The sequence below is a fragment of the Tarenaya hassleriana genome, unplaced genomic scaffold (assembly GCF_000463585.1).
Source record: "Tarenaya hassleriana unplaced genomic scaffold, ASM46358v1 Cleome1, whole genome shotgun sequence".
Taxonomy (NCBI): domain Eukaryota; kingdom Viridiplantae; phylum Streptophyta; class Magnoliopsida; order Brassicales; family Cleomaceae; genus Tarenaya; species Tarenaya hassleriana.
This window is the reverse complement of record NW_010960187.1, coordinates 1,855,659-1,868,736: the sequence shown is the minus strand read 5'-3', so window position 1 is coordinate 1,868,736 and position 13,078 is coordinate 1,855,659. Positions and strand designations below refer to the sequence as shown.

The 13,078-nt window shown below is 38.9% G+C and overlaps 3 protein-coding genes across 3 annotated transcripts; 2 read left to right on the top strand and 1 right to left on the bottom strand.

The window, feature by feature from the left end:
• Nucleotides 1–47: 47 nt before the first annotated feature.
• On the bottom strand, nucleotides 48–3,104 carry LOC104805142 (DEAD-box ATP-dependent RNA helicase 38). The gene is made up of 8 exons (XM_010529579.2): nucleotides 2,782–3,104; nucleotides 2,059–2,352; nucleotides 1,585–1,812; nucleotides 1,414–1,479; nucleotides 917–1,318; nucleotides 655–766; nucleotides 446–531; nucleotides 48–356 (listed from the first exon to the last, which is right to left on the bottom strand). The coding sequence occupies exons 1-8, from the start codon at nucleotides 3,052–3,054 to the stop codon at nucleotides 291–293; spliced, it is 1,527 nt and encodes a 508-aa protein (XP_010527881.1). The 5' UTR covers nucleotides 3,055–3,104; the 3' UTR covers nucleotides 48–290.
• A 3,981-nt stretch (nucleotides 3,105–7,085) lies between these two features.
• Nucleotides 7,086–10,947, top strand: LOC104805133. Its single transcript, XM_010529567.1, has 12 exons — nucleotides 7,086–7,326; nucleotides 8,442–8,601; nucleotides 8,750–8,950; nucleotides 9,054–9,115; nucleotides 9,190–9,238; nucleotides 9,319–9,374; nucleotides 9,474–9,560; nucleotides 9,660–9,710; nucleotides 9,818–10,057; nucleotides 10,137–10,230; nucleotides 10,348–10,488; nucleotides 10,640–10,947. Exons 1-12 carry the CDS (start codon nucleotides 7,168–7,170, stop codon nucleotides 10,720–10,722), a joined length of 1,383 nt encoding a protein of 460 aa, XP_010527869.1. The 5' UTR covers nucleotides 7,086–7,167; the 3' UTR covers nucleotides 10,723–10,947.
• Nucleotides 10,948–11,241: 294 nt separating this feature from the next.
• On the top strand, nucleotides 11,242–12,897 carry LOC104805122 (60S ribosomal protein L24-like). The gene is made up of 5 exons (XM_010529556.2): nucleotides 11,242–11,336; nucleotides 11,865–11,940; nucleotides 12,080–12,181; nucleotides 12,268–12,416; nucleotides 12,512–12,897. Exons 1-5 carry the CDS (start codon nucleotides 11,326–11,328, stop codon nucleotides 12,666–12,668), a joined length of 495 nt encoding a protein of 164 aa, XP_010527858.1. The 5' UTR covers nucleotides 11,242–11,325; the 3' UTR covers nucleotides 12,669–12,897.
• The last annotated feature ends 181 nt before the right edge of the window (nucleotides 12,898–13,078 follow it).

Genomic DNA, 13,078 nt, shown 5'->3' with positions numbered 1-13,078 from the left:
TTTTTATCACAAAACCCTAATACCCGATTATTAAAAAAAAAACAAGATGAGAGGGAAAATCACATAAGTTGTACAAAACAAACACACAATTTGGCATACAAAGCATAAATCCATTTAACATTACCAAATCTTTGATCACAAAGGGCCATCGACAAAATCATCAAAGGCAAAAGCAGAAGCAGCATCACGAAAGAATCCCCCCAAAGAAAAAAAGCAAAACCCTCCAGATCAGAACCTCTTCAAAGGCATTCAAAAATTTTCAGACAAGAGTAATGAAACCAGAGTTGTTGTCACTTCAAGAGTCCTGCCTCCTTGAGAGCCGCCTTGAACTCTTCCTCTGAGTTCCATGACTTGACCTGCAAAGAAACAGTTCCATCAAAACAATGGAGCAATCTGAGCAAATCCCGTATCAGTCTCAGTATTCAAATCTTCAAGTTCTTTTTACCTCTTTCACTTCTGCTTCAAAGTACTTTTCTATCTTCTCCATCACCACTTTATCTCTATCATCTATCAGCAGGTTGAATACAGCTCCTGCCACATATATATCGACCAGACCACCGTATAAGAAATATGACACTACTGATCGGGTAGTGGCCGAGGCCAGAAAAGCACATTTTCCGGGCAAACACATAGATCAGGAGAATCGAAACCGACCTTTACGACCAAAGCGCCCGGCTCTGCCAACCCGGTGTAGGTACACCTCGTAATCAGGGTCCATAGGACTGTTGTATTTAACCGGCAAATCAAAGTTGATAACCAAATTGACCTGCATTGGGAAAAAACCGTTTTTAAGGCATTCGTCTTTTCCTTTACTGAAACTTTAAGCACCTCAGCTACATAAGTAGGAGAGAGAGAGAGAGAGGAAGAGAGAGGGGTAGAAGGAATCATAAAGGAGACGAAAATAATTGAATATCACCTGCTGTTGATCGAAACCTCGTGCAAGAACATCAGTTGCTATAAGAACTTGTGTTAGACCGTCTTTGAACTCCTTAACTATTTTGTCCCGATCTTCTTGGGTCATACTACCGTGTATGGTAGTGACTTCATACCCCATATCAACCAGTGCTTGATGCAACATGCCTGCTGTTGCCTTACGACGCACAAAAACTATGGTCTGCCCAACATTTTCCCCGAGTTCCATAATTTGATCCTTGATCACGAGAATCTTCGCCTGTTCCTCCGGGCAAGTCACTTTGTACTGCTTGACGGATTCCAGAGAGAGCTCCTCTCTCTTTACAAACAGTTGATTGTGGTCTTTGACTGTTCTCGCAACGAAATCTTTGACAACCTCGTTGAACGTTGCAGAAAATAAGAGGACCTGTAAGACGGAAAAACGGAAGCACAAGAGATACCATTCAACCAAAATTCACAAGGCTGGTATGGATATTTGAACCAAAAGTTAGTTTCACAAACCTGGCAATTGGGATTTACTCTCTCGATATCCTTCATTATCTTCAAGGAATCATCCCGAAAACCATCCTGCAATTAAAAAAAATACCATAATCACTTCTCCTTCACCATGAAAGAGAGAAAAAACACCAAGTTGAGAACTGACAAACCAAACGGACAGAATAATGAACATACAGCAGCAAGCATGTGGTCAGCCTCGTCAAATACAAGGATCTTCAAACAACTTGCACCCAGTTTCTTGTATGCCATCCACTTTTTGATAGTTCCAGGAGTACCGATCACCACATGCGCTGAAACAGGTGGTCGTTTTGCAAGCGACACTTCTTTTGTCTTTTCCGTCGGTACAGCACACTCAGATGTTATCCCAGTATACTTCCCCATCTTCTGAAGAACTTCCATATTCTGTCATTCATTCAATCATTGAGCATGAGAATGTTTTTTTTTTTTGGCAAAGCTAGCAACTGTACTCTTAAACATCAACAACTGCGAGGTCCCCAACTATCAAATCAATATTCTGAATGGAAGTAATGCTGATCTCTCCACTCATTTAGATGGGAACACCAATATCACACCCGTATACAATGATAAAGAGAATGGCACCAGGAATTGGAAGATCTACCCTGACAAAACAAAGGAAACAAAACTAACCTGGATCGCTAACTCTCTCGTGGGACAAATGCAGAGCGCTTGAGGAGCAGATAGCTTTGGATTGACACGGCTGAGCATACCGAGAACGAAGCAGGTGGTTTTACCAGAGCCGTTATGCGCTTGGGCAACTAGATGCTTGTGAGGGGGAGTCAATATCATAGGGAGACTTATTGCTTGAATCTTGCTTGGCTTCTGGAACTTCATCTCTACGTATAAACCCTTTAGCAATTCCGGCGACAAGTTCAAATCCTCAAATTTACTCGCGGATGTATATGGTGTATCGCCTGATGTAACCTACGGAAGAGCAGAATCCAGATCAGACCAAAAGATTACTTATACCCATCTTAAAGAAAATGTGAAACCAATCACCAATATGCTATAAATGACTTCAATCCCACTTATCAAAGTAATTTTTTTATCAGAACATGATGAAAGATCAGATTTTTCCCTCCCTGATTCCACAAACCCTAACCCAGATCCCAATCCTACTTATCTGCAAGTAATTTATGGGTAGAACAGAAACAATTCTGGTAATTCAACCCTAAAATATCCCAGATTCATTGATAAAAAAAAATCTTAAAAGCCAGATGCTTGAGTAATCCAAGAAACCTAACCCAGTTGGCGGGCTTAACACAAATGAAGAGATCTTAACACCAATACCGAAACCTCATTGAAATCAGAATCGACAGTCAAAACAGGTAAAAACAAAAAACTCTTTCATACCGCTCTAATGTTAGAATCTTCGGGCTCCTCAAGCACTGAACTGCCTTTCTCTTTCTCCTGGATACTCAACGAACCAACCTTCTCGGAAACCACATCTTGCTCCTCCTCATCGTCCTCCACGTCCCCCCATCTTTGCTTCTCCGCCGGCGGAGCCGGAGCAGGCGACGGCTCTGCCTTATCTTCGGAGGTTTTCTCCGCCTTCGAATTCTCGCCGGAGACGACCTCTGCCGTCGAGTCGACGGTGGCGGGGGCTTTTTCTTCTGTTCCCGACATTGCTGAGAGACTTGGCAGAGAGATCTAGCTAGCACCGTATACCACACAGGAACTACGTGTCGTTTTTAAAAGTTAAATACGAGGCGGTGTTCGTCGTCCGCTTAAAGACCACGCTAAAACTTTTGGATTGTTTCGAATTTTGCCCCATCATTTTTGGATTGTTAACATTTAGTCCTATATTTTTGGTAGATCACACTGTTAGCATCTAAACCTAATTTGGAGCAAATTATGCAATTTTAAATCGAATCCAACAGGTTATATACTGAATTTGCCAAACCAAACAAACTTATATACAAATTTCACACCATTTTAATTTGGACCGACTATATAGTATTTGCCTTTGCCTTTTTCCTCGCAAACGTTGTTTCTTAGAACTATAACCCTAATCATGATAATTAATTTCTACAGAAGCCATTAATCCGTCAACAAAACAAGTAGATGTGATTACCACTAAGTAAAGAATGTGAATACTTAGTAATATCCAAAATCACTTGCAAAATTTTGGGTTTAGGGTATATACAATTGAACCGAACTCTACTGAATAATGTTAAACCAAATATCCAATAAATAACCATTGAATTTTAAGTCTAAGTTTTTCGGCTTGGATCGATCTAAGTCTGATATTTTTTTTTAAAATAATAAAGCACAAAAAAATAAATTTACAGTGGAATTGAAGAGATCGATCCGAGTCAAAAATCTATAGAATCGAATTTCGATTATATAGATCTAAACAAAATTGTCATGTGGATAAAACGGGAACAGTTATCGAATAATTCGAATATGATCATATTCAAACTAATTAGATTCTGTTTTTACGGTTCGGTTTGCGATTTCGGTTGAACCGGGACTTAAAACAAAGAACAATAAGGGTGAAACAAAAACCAAATCAAACCGGAATCAGAACTTAAAGCCCGACGTCTTTGATATTATTATATTCAAAATTTATACGGATTTAATTCCAATATCTAGTATTTATTTTGATGTTTTTACTAATTGAAATGGGCATGCATTAGCGTCAGATTAAACATCATACGTGGCTTTCTTTCCTTCACCTATATCCACGTGGCATATTTCGCCTGTGACGAAGCACCTCGAACAGTGGACACAAAGACAAAAGTGAGTTTGAATATCAGAAACACGAGACACTTTGCAAAAACCAGTTCGTCAAGTTTTTTGTCAGAGATATCGCAGTTTCTCGTGATACCCAAAAAAAAAAAAAGAGAAGAACAAGAGGATATCGCGTCAAAGCAACAACAGCCGGAGATGGCGGGGAAGTTGGAGAGGATCGAGGCTGCGGCGGGAGACCTCCTCGAGGGCCACGTGGCATATTTCGCCTGTGACGAAGCACCTCGAACAGTGGACACAAAGACAAAAGTGAGTTTGAATATCAGAAACACGAGACACTTTGCAAAAACCAGTTCGTCAAGTTTTTTGTCAGAGATATCGCAGTTTCTCGTGATACCCAAAAAAAAAAAAAGAGAAGAACAAGAGGATATCGCGTCAAAGCAACAACAGCCGGAGATGGCGGGGAAGTTGGAGAGGATCGAGGCTGCGGCGGATGACATCGTCGAGGTCAACCGGCACGGCGGAGGAGTGACGGAGAGGACGACGGAGCATCCGCCGCCGCAGCAGACATCAGGCGTGATAGGGTCGGTGCTGAAGGCGGTGCAGGGAATATACGAGCGCGCGAAGAAGGCTTTCGTCGGAAAAGGCCACGTGGCAGTATCCACGTTGGATACGACGGCAGAGAAGGCGAGAGAGGCAAGTTGACGTCGTCGACTTGACGATGCCCTCCGACATTGTTGGAGGATGGCACGTGAGGCACGTGAACACGGCAAGGCCGGAGACATCGGAATCTCTGAAGCCGTCGGATCATATTGGGACAAAAGTCTAGTGTGAGTAAATGGGTGAGGTTTCGACGGTGACAATGACAAGATGATGCGTTTTCCCTTGATTTTGCTGTTTTTGTTTTTGTTAACTATTTCGTGTTTTTTTATTCAATAAGATGAAAATATCGGAGAAATTGTTGTAACATAAGATGAAATGAAAATACAAAGGGTCGAATGGATTAGAGGGGTGGCACATGTCAAATATCTATATTCGATTCGTATAAATATTTACACAATATCTGTTTTCGATCTAAATAAATATTTATATCTGATCGATTTGTAAATTTCAAATATCCGAATTTTAGAACCGGATACGAATCGAACGGATAGTTTCGATTTTTTTGATATTTTGTCCACTGTAAAATGGATAGTGATTTTGGAGTTTTAAAATTAAAAAAAATGATAATCAATTTTTTGAACTTAAAAGAAAAATAAGATGAAAACTATCAACTGAAAACCAGGAATTCCATTTTTTAGATTTATAAATATTATAAAAAATTTAAAATTAATCAGGTCAGCTGATTTTTAGTTCATTCTATCATTATGTAGATTCGGATTGATATTATTTTTTGTCCGAATAAAACATAGATCTTACTGATTGAATCTACGCAAGTTTAGAGATTACGAGTTAATCCGCATCAATGGAAGCCAATTTGAACGATTGAACGAATTAATCCGATTAAAAAAACAATAACTGACTTTGTATAGATTTTTTTTTAAGTTTTGCAATTAATTTTTTTATTCTCTTATAGATTTTTTATTTAAAGTGAGCACAATCATAGTCATAAATAATCTCAGTGTTGCAAATTATTTTCTAGTTTTGATTAGTATTTGAGATATATTTTTAATTTTTGAATTTATGTTTCTTATGTTTTATTATCTTCTACATTGTGTTTTTTTTTTATTTTTTTAAATTTATATTATATTTGATATTTTATTAATCTTTCATATTATAGACACAAAAATAATTAATAAATTAAGAATTACTTTTATTTTGTAACATTTATAGAAAAAAAACTTTTTGTGTCCATAATAATAAATTAATTAATAATAGTAAAAACCAATCCGTATACGTATCCGAAATCACTGCGAACACCACGAGACGTTTGAGAGGCGCCAAATCTCTTTCAATTCTGTAGTCATCACATGCGGTCTGGTCTACCATTCAAGTTTATAGTGGGGTCCGCTCCATGAAATAGACGGCTGCGATTTCATCATGTTAATCCACCAATCAGCCAAGCCCACTGTAATACCGAATCTATCCATTTACATTATGCGTTACAAATTTTGGATAAACAGAGTCGCACCTATAGTTTATGGTGACGTGGAAAATTCGAACCGACGAATACATAAAACTTTTTCCTTTTTCGTATATTACTATAATACGATAACTTTTGTTATCGCAAAATTAATACGAAAATCTTATAATTTTAATGAAACGCTGATAAATATTATAGAAATTAGATAGAGACAAAAATATCTTAGATCTTGATTAATTATATCGGGTGAGAATGTATTCAATCCAAAATTGTCATCCAACAAACCTATCTAGATTTTTTCCCCTTATTTCACATTAAATATTAATTAAAATTTAATAATTTTCATTTGTATTTGGTTATAATTTAGGTGTTTGTATACGGATTTTCTTTGTTCTAATGGCGTTCTTTTTGTAGAAAATCTTGGTAATTTTTTTTATTCCAATTTATTTCATTTCAATTAAATAAAACAATTACATACTTTTTATATAAATTTTTTGGTAAAACATACTTTTTATAATTGGTTAGTAAAACGCTTTTATAGTTCTAAAAGATCAATTTCAGGTAACATCTTTAATATTTCAGTATTAGTTTCTTAAAATATAATTATTAATATAATACTTACGTAGAATTCCATTTTCAAAACTAGAAATCTGTTTTTTTCCTTCTAAATTACACTTCAAAATCTTGCCTAGACCACGGAAAATATATATATTTTTCTAAAAATTTCCCTGTCATATGATTGGGCCACGTGTACAAACCCACGAAAAGATCCTCTACCCAAGTCTCCACGCGAGAGTTTCCTGCACCCTCAGCTCCCTCCGTCTTCCTCTCTGCTTTATAAGTCGGTCTCTGAGCTTCTCTGCCCGTTCACCAGCGACGAAAAAAAATATTTTTTTTTTCTGGGGTTCTGAGATTAGACCCCAAAAATAAATTAGGGTTTCTGAGAAAAACGAGGGGGAATTACAATGGGGAGAAATACAGGAGGATTTCTGGTGTATCTACTCCTGGGTTTCTCAGTCGCCGTCGTTTCGGTGTTTTACGTCAGCGATTATTCGGACAAGACACGATCCAGAGTTCTTCTCTCTTCCTTGTCTCCTCTCTCTCACTCCGAGAGAATTTGGCCGGTAAAAATCTTTTTTTTAAAAATAAAATTATTATAACACTTGCATCGTCTTCTTCGTTTACGTCAATGTTCTTCTGTTCTTTCTGAGTTCTCTGAATATTCTGTGATACGGAACTCACTTTCGAGAATCATTAGTTGTTTTTTTAACTATTAATCATCGTTAATCGCAGGATTATTATCCAATGGTTTTCATATAATTATTTTGGGTAAATAATACTTCGGGAGTTCTCTTGTGGAATCCAGCCTGAGTTGACGGATTTACAAAATTAATGTATATATTTTTAGATTTTTACGAATGAATAATTCATCGATTTTTGAATGTTTAGAGTATATCGAATCTGATTCTTCTTATATTTAATTTATTTATTTTCGATACGTTCAATTAAAACGACGCTTAGGCACTCCCAAAAACAACCAGTGTCCGTTTTTACGTGGAATACAGAAACCAAACTCTTAAGTATTAACAATTAAACTATTAAATAATAAAAAATAATTATTAAATCTGTTTGGTTAATTGAGAGCAGGGGCCGTTATTTCGGTTTGGGTAGTATCAGATTTAGGTTGGATTTTTTAGGGTATCAATTTTGACCCGAGATCCCAAATCCGTCCAGAAAATGATTTTATTTGGACTTGAATTGAAAATCGGGTTTTCAAATCGGGTACAAATCGGGTTTCGGATTTGGTCGGGTTAAGACCGCCGGTATTTGAGCGATCCGGAAGCCCTATTTTCTAAAAACCAATTGGTAAAAATATGATTCAAATGAAAAAACTCTAATCCAACGAGTTGGTCTGACCCGACCCGAACCCGAGTGTTATAGGGTCGAACTTCAGACTCGGTTGGGCCTACGAACCCGAATTTTTCAAATAAATGTTTTTAACTTTTTCATTTATTTATTTTTCAGTACAGTTTTAGTTTGAGTTCAATTTATATATATATATATATATATATATATATATAAAGAGTATAGACATTTGATTTTTATAAGTAAACCTCGTACCAAACAGTGTTACAAGAAGATTGGGATGAATCACCTTGTCTCTGGTTCGAACACAAGAAAGAAAAACTTGGGGTTTTGATCATTTGTTCTGCTTCTTAATCTGAAACTGAAATTGTAGGATTTGGAGTTGAGTTGGAAGCTGGTGGCGACGACAGTGATAGGGTTTCTAGGATCAGCTTGTGGAACGGTCGGAGGCGTCGGAGGAGGCGGCATTTTCGTTCCGATGCTCACTCTGATCATCGGGTTCGACACCAAATCCGCAGCTGCCATCTCGAAATGTGCTTAACCCGCTCTCATCTCCTCTTTATCTTATCCGGGCTCGATCCCGTTTCGTTTGCTTGTCAAACAAGAAACCGAGAAATCGCGGCTGCAAGAAAAAAAGGTTTCTTTCTCTCTGTTCTGACTCCTCTGTTTTCGGGTTTGAAGGTATGATAATGGGGGCTTCAATTTCATCTGTTTGGTACAATCTAAGAGTTCCTCACCCCACAAAAGAAGTTCCGATCCTAGACTACGATCTCGCTCTTCTCTTTCAACCGATGCTTCTGCTCGGAATCACCCTCGGCGTTTCTCTCAGCGTCGTTTTCCCTTACTGGCTCATCACGGTCCTCATCATCGTTCTTTTCATCGGTACTTTAGCGATTCGGTACCCGAATTTCTTGATTTTCCGGATAAGTGGAAACATTTCAGATCATGTTTTGACCGGTTTTTCGGGTTTCGGTGGTTTGAGCAGGGACTTCTTCAAGATCCTTCTTCAAGGGGGTCGAGATGTGGAAGGAGGAAACGATCTTGAATGTAGTTCCAGTACCCTTTTTTCTTTTTTGCGAGTTAACGTTAACCGTTTAACGAGCATTCGGCTTTTTTTGCAGAACGAGATGGCGAAGCAACAAGTATCACTGGTTAATTCCCATGGAGAACGTAAAAAATCCGATACTTAATCCTTCTGATAGAAATCGGGTTTGATCTCAAACTAAACTATTCGATATCTGTTCTTGCAGTCTTGATCGATACCGAGTATGAGCCGCTTATCCCCAAGAACGAGAAATCGAAACTGGTACATATATATGTGAATGATTCCGAAACTCGAGCCGTGAATTCTTTTTTTAAGACAAGAACAAAGAATCAAAACAGTTCTTGGCATTGTCTGCTGCAGGAAATCTTATGCTCCAACCTCAGGTGGAAAGGGCTTCTGGTTCTGGTGCTTACATGGTTGGCTTTCTTGATTATCCAAGTTATCAAGGCAAGCGAAAATCTTTCCAATCATCTTCTTATTCTTCACTTATTTTCTCGTTTTCCCGAGATTCCCGGGTCTTGATCCTTCTTACATCGATCTCGACAGAACGAAACGAAAGCCTGCAGCACATTGTATTGGGTTCTTGTCTGCTTACAGGTTAGACGAAATGAAATCTTTCGATCCAAAAGACTTGTGTATTCTCTGCTTTCAAATAGGCTCATTGGCTCAAAAACCCTTCTCTGGTATGTATGTATTCTCCTCAGGTCCCTATCGCAATAGGGATGACCGGGATCGAAGCAGTGAAGTTGTTCAGAGAGCACGAGAGAAGGATCAGCAGCGGAAACACTGAAGCAATCTGTGAAGCTTCGATAGATTGGACGCCTCTGAACCTCGCTTTCTGTGCTTTCTGTGGCATCGTGGGAGGAACCGTAGGCGGTCTCCTCGGCTCGGGTGGCGGGTTTGTTCTCGGCCCTCTGCTTCTCGAGATCGGTGTCATCCCACAGGTATACACACACCCACACATACACATACATACATACACACATACACATACACTGATTTGTACATGGATGAAATATGCAGGTTGCAAGTGCAACAGCAACATTTGTGATGATGTATTCTTCATCACTGTCAGTGGTTGAGTTCTATCTCCTCAAGAGGTTCCCAATGCCATACGGTTAAGATCTCTCCTCTCTTTTCCTTCTCTCTCTGATTCACATTACATTACAGAAGAGACCAATGTTCATTTCTTTTTTTCACAAAGTGAGAAACCTGTTCTGCAATATCTCTGCAGCTTTATACTTGACCACGGTATCGATTCTGGCCGGCTTCTGGGGACAATCCTTCATCAGAAAACTCGTCACGATCTTGCGGAGAGCTTCGATCATCGTTTTCGTGCTCTCTGGCGTCATTTTCGCCAGCGCTCTCATAATGGGTATGATCAAGTTCAGATCTTTTCTTTTCTTTTCTACTTTCTATCCAAGAATCTGCCCAAAACCCATGATTCAGGATCTGAAATTCAACATTTTTCATCAACCCGGTTCGATAAATCTCTGAAACTTGTTGTTTGGAAATGTCTGAAACAGGAGTGGTGGGTGTGGAGAGGAGCATAGAGATGATTCATAACCATGAGTTCATGGGATTCCTGGGATTTTGCAGCAGCCAGTGATAGTTGCTTGAACATGTCTGAAGAAATCTTAGTGGAGTGTTTGTTCTTCATTTTTTTTTGTTTGAAATTAATCAGTTATTTTTTTTTGTTTGGGGACAATCATAGTTGTCCAATATCAAGAATCTTGTTTGAAATCATTCTTTTTTTTTTTTTTTTGTCTCAAGTGGTTGTGCTTGGAGTCCAAGTTATTGGTCATCTATTCTTGGTCAACACCCGGTTGACCATATTTTAATATCAAAATCACTATAAAATGATATTATTGACATACTTTTATGCCTAATATACACCAACTAATTAGATTCAATAAAACAGCAATTTGAATCATATATATGCAAAGCTCAGAAAAATCAAATGGCAATTGCGTGATTTTACTATACTTCAGGGGCCTCTTGAGAGTCAATAAAATAGAGATGAAGTTATTGGGCTTTTATTAATGGGCCTAGAGCCTGTGGAATATTTATAATGGGCCGTAAAACTCGAAGGACCTGGTTTTCTCATCGATGCAGAGCCCTCTTGTTTTCTCTCTCTTATATAATCCATCACTTCCCGCTAGGGTTTTCGGGTAGAGTTTCAGGAAGAGCCGGAGCAAGTGAAGGCGCAGCCATGGTTCTCAAGTAATAAATCAATTTCTCTTCTCTCTGTCTCTTTCTCTGCAAAATTAGGTATCGATTTATGCAGTGATTTGCATTTTGGCCATCAAAACTATCGCACTTCGTCGAAATGTAGATTTTCTTTTGTCCAATTACTTTTGGATTGGATTTCATGGCTTCCCGGGATTTTACGTTCTTCTGGGATTTGTACAGTAGAAATTTATGTGTTTTTTTTGTACAGTATAAATTATTTTCGATGCATTTAACTTGTGGATTCTCATTGAAATTGGATGATTGGGTGATGCGTGGTCTTCTGGTCACAATTGTGATTTCAATGAACATCGTATGAACTCTCTGCGGAAGCAAAAAATGTTATCATAGGTCATCTTTTGGTCTTGTTGGGCTTTTCGAGGTCGATACTGTTTCCTTTCGAAGTGTTCTCCATGTAAGATGGGACATTCCAAAGACAATTATATGGTCTCTGGGCCATTTTCGGCCTGTAGAAGGGAATGTAGAGTTATATCTTATTTCTGGGCCATCTTCTGCATACAGGACGGAGCTTTGCCGTTTCAGCGGTGCCAAGATCTATCCTGGAAGGGGAATCAGGTTCATCAGATCTGATTCTCAGGTAAACCATCAACTGGGCTGTGTTTGTTTGAATTTCATTAGAATGTTGCATCTCTTGGTGTTTTGTCCTTTGTTGTGTTCCATTTGACTTGCTTCCGTGTGTTTTTACTGATCTCGGTGTCACAATTTTATTGTGTCAGGTGTTCTTGTTTGCCAATTCCAAATGCAAACGCTACTTCCACAACCGGTTGAAGCCTTCCAAACTGACATGGACTGCCATGTACAGAAAGCAGCACAAAAAAGTAAAGACTTCTGCTTTGAGAATTTGTGATTTGATTCACAATGATGGTGACCCTAATTTGTGAGCTGTAATTTATGCTCTACTTAGGATATCGCCCAAGAGGCTGTGAGGAAGAGGAGACGGGCCACCAAGAAGCCGTACTCGAGGTCCATTGTTGGTGCTACGTTGGAGGTCATTCAGAAGAAAAGAACAGAGAAGCCCGAGGTTCGTGATGCAGCCAGAGAAGCCGCTCTCCGGTTAGTGTTCTTCCCCAACCACCCATTATTGCCATAACATAAAATGTCACTTCGTTTCTAAGCGAAATTTTGATTGAATGAATGTGATGATACAGTGAGATCAAGGAGAGGATCAAGAAGACAAAGGACGAGAAGAAGGCCAAGAAAGCCGAGGTTATGTCTAAGCAGCAGAAGTCTCAAGCCAAGGGCAATCTCTCCAAGGGTGGTGCTCCTAAGGGTCCCAAGCTGGGAGGCGGCGGTGGCAAACGCTGAATTTGTAACCTACCTGAGCTTCTTCCTCTTTCTATACTCGTTCGGTAAGTTGCAACGTAATATTGTCTATTTCAGAACGTTTTTGCTAGAATACCCGACTCTGTTGTGCTACCCGATTTCACTTATATCTTGCACTCGAGAATTTTGCCCCCTTTTCGACCAACTTGGATTCAAAATGTTTTGGTATATGCATTGGTCATTGGTTTTGTTAATAGTTATTGTTAGGCTTTGATCGGTTTATGCTTCCTTGGCCGGTTTTTGAAGCCGGGTTTGGTTTGATCACTCCGAACCGATTTGGTATCTACCTTATGCTTTGGATCTAGATTGGTCTGAAAACGTTGCAAGTGGATCTTTTTTAGTGAAAACCAAACCTGGTCAATTTCTGGTTCTGAATCCTTTGTGCTTTCGAG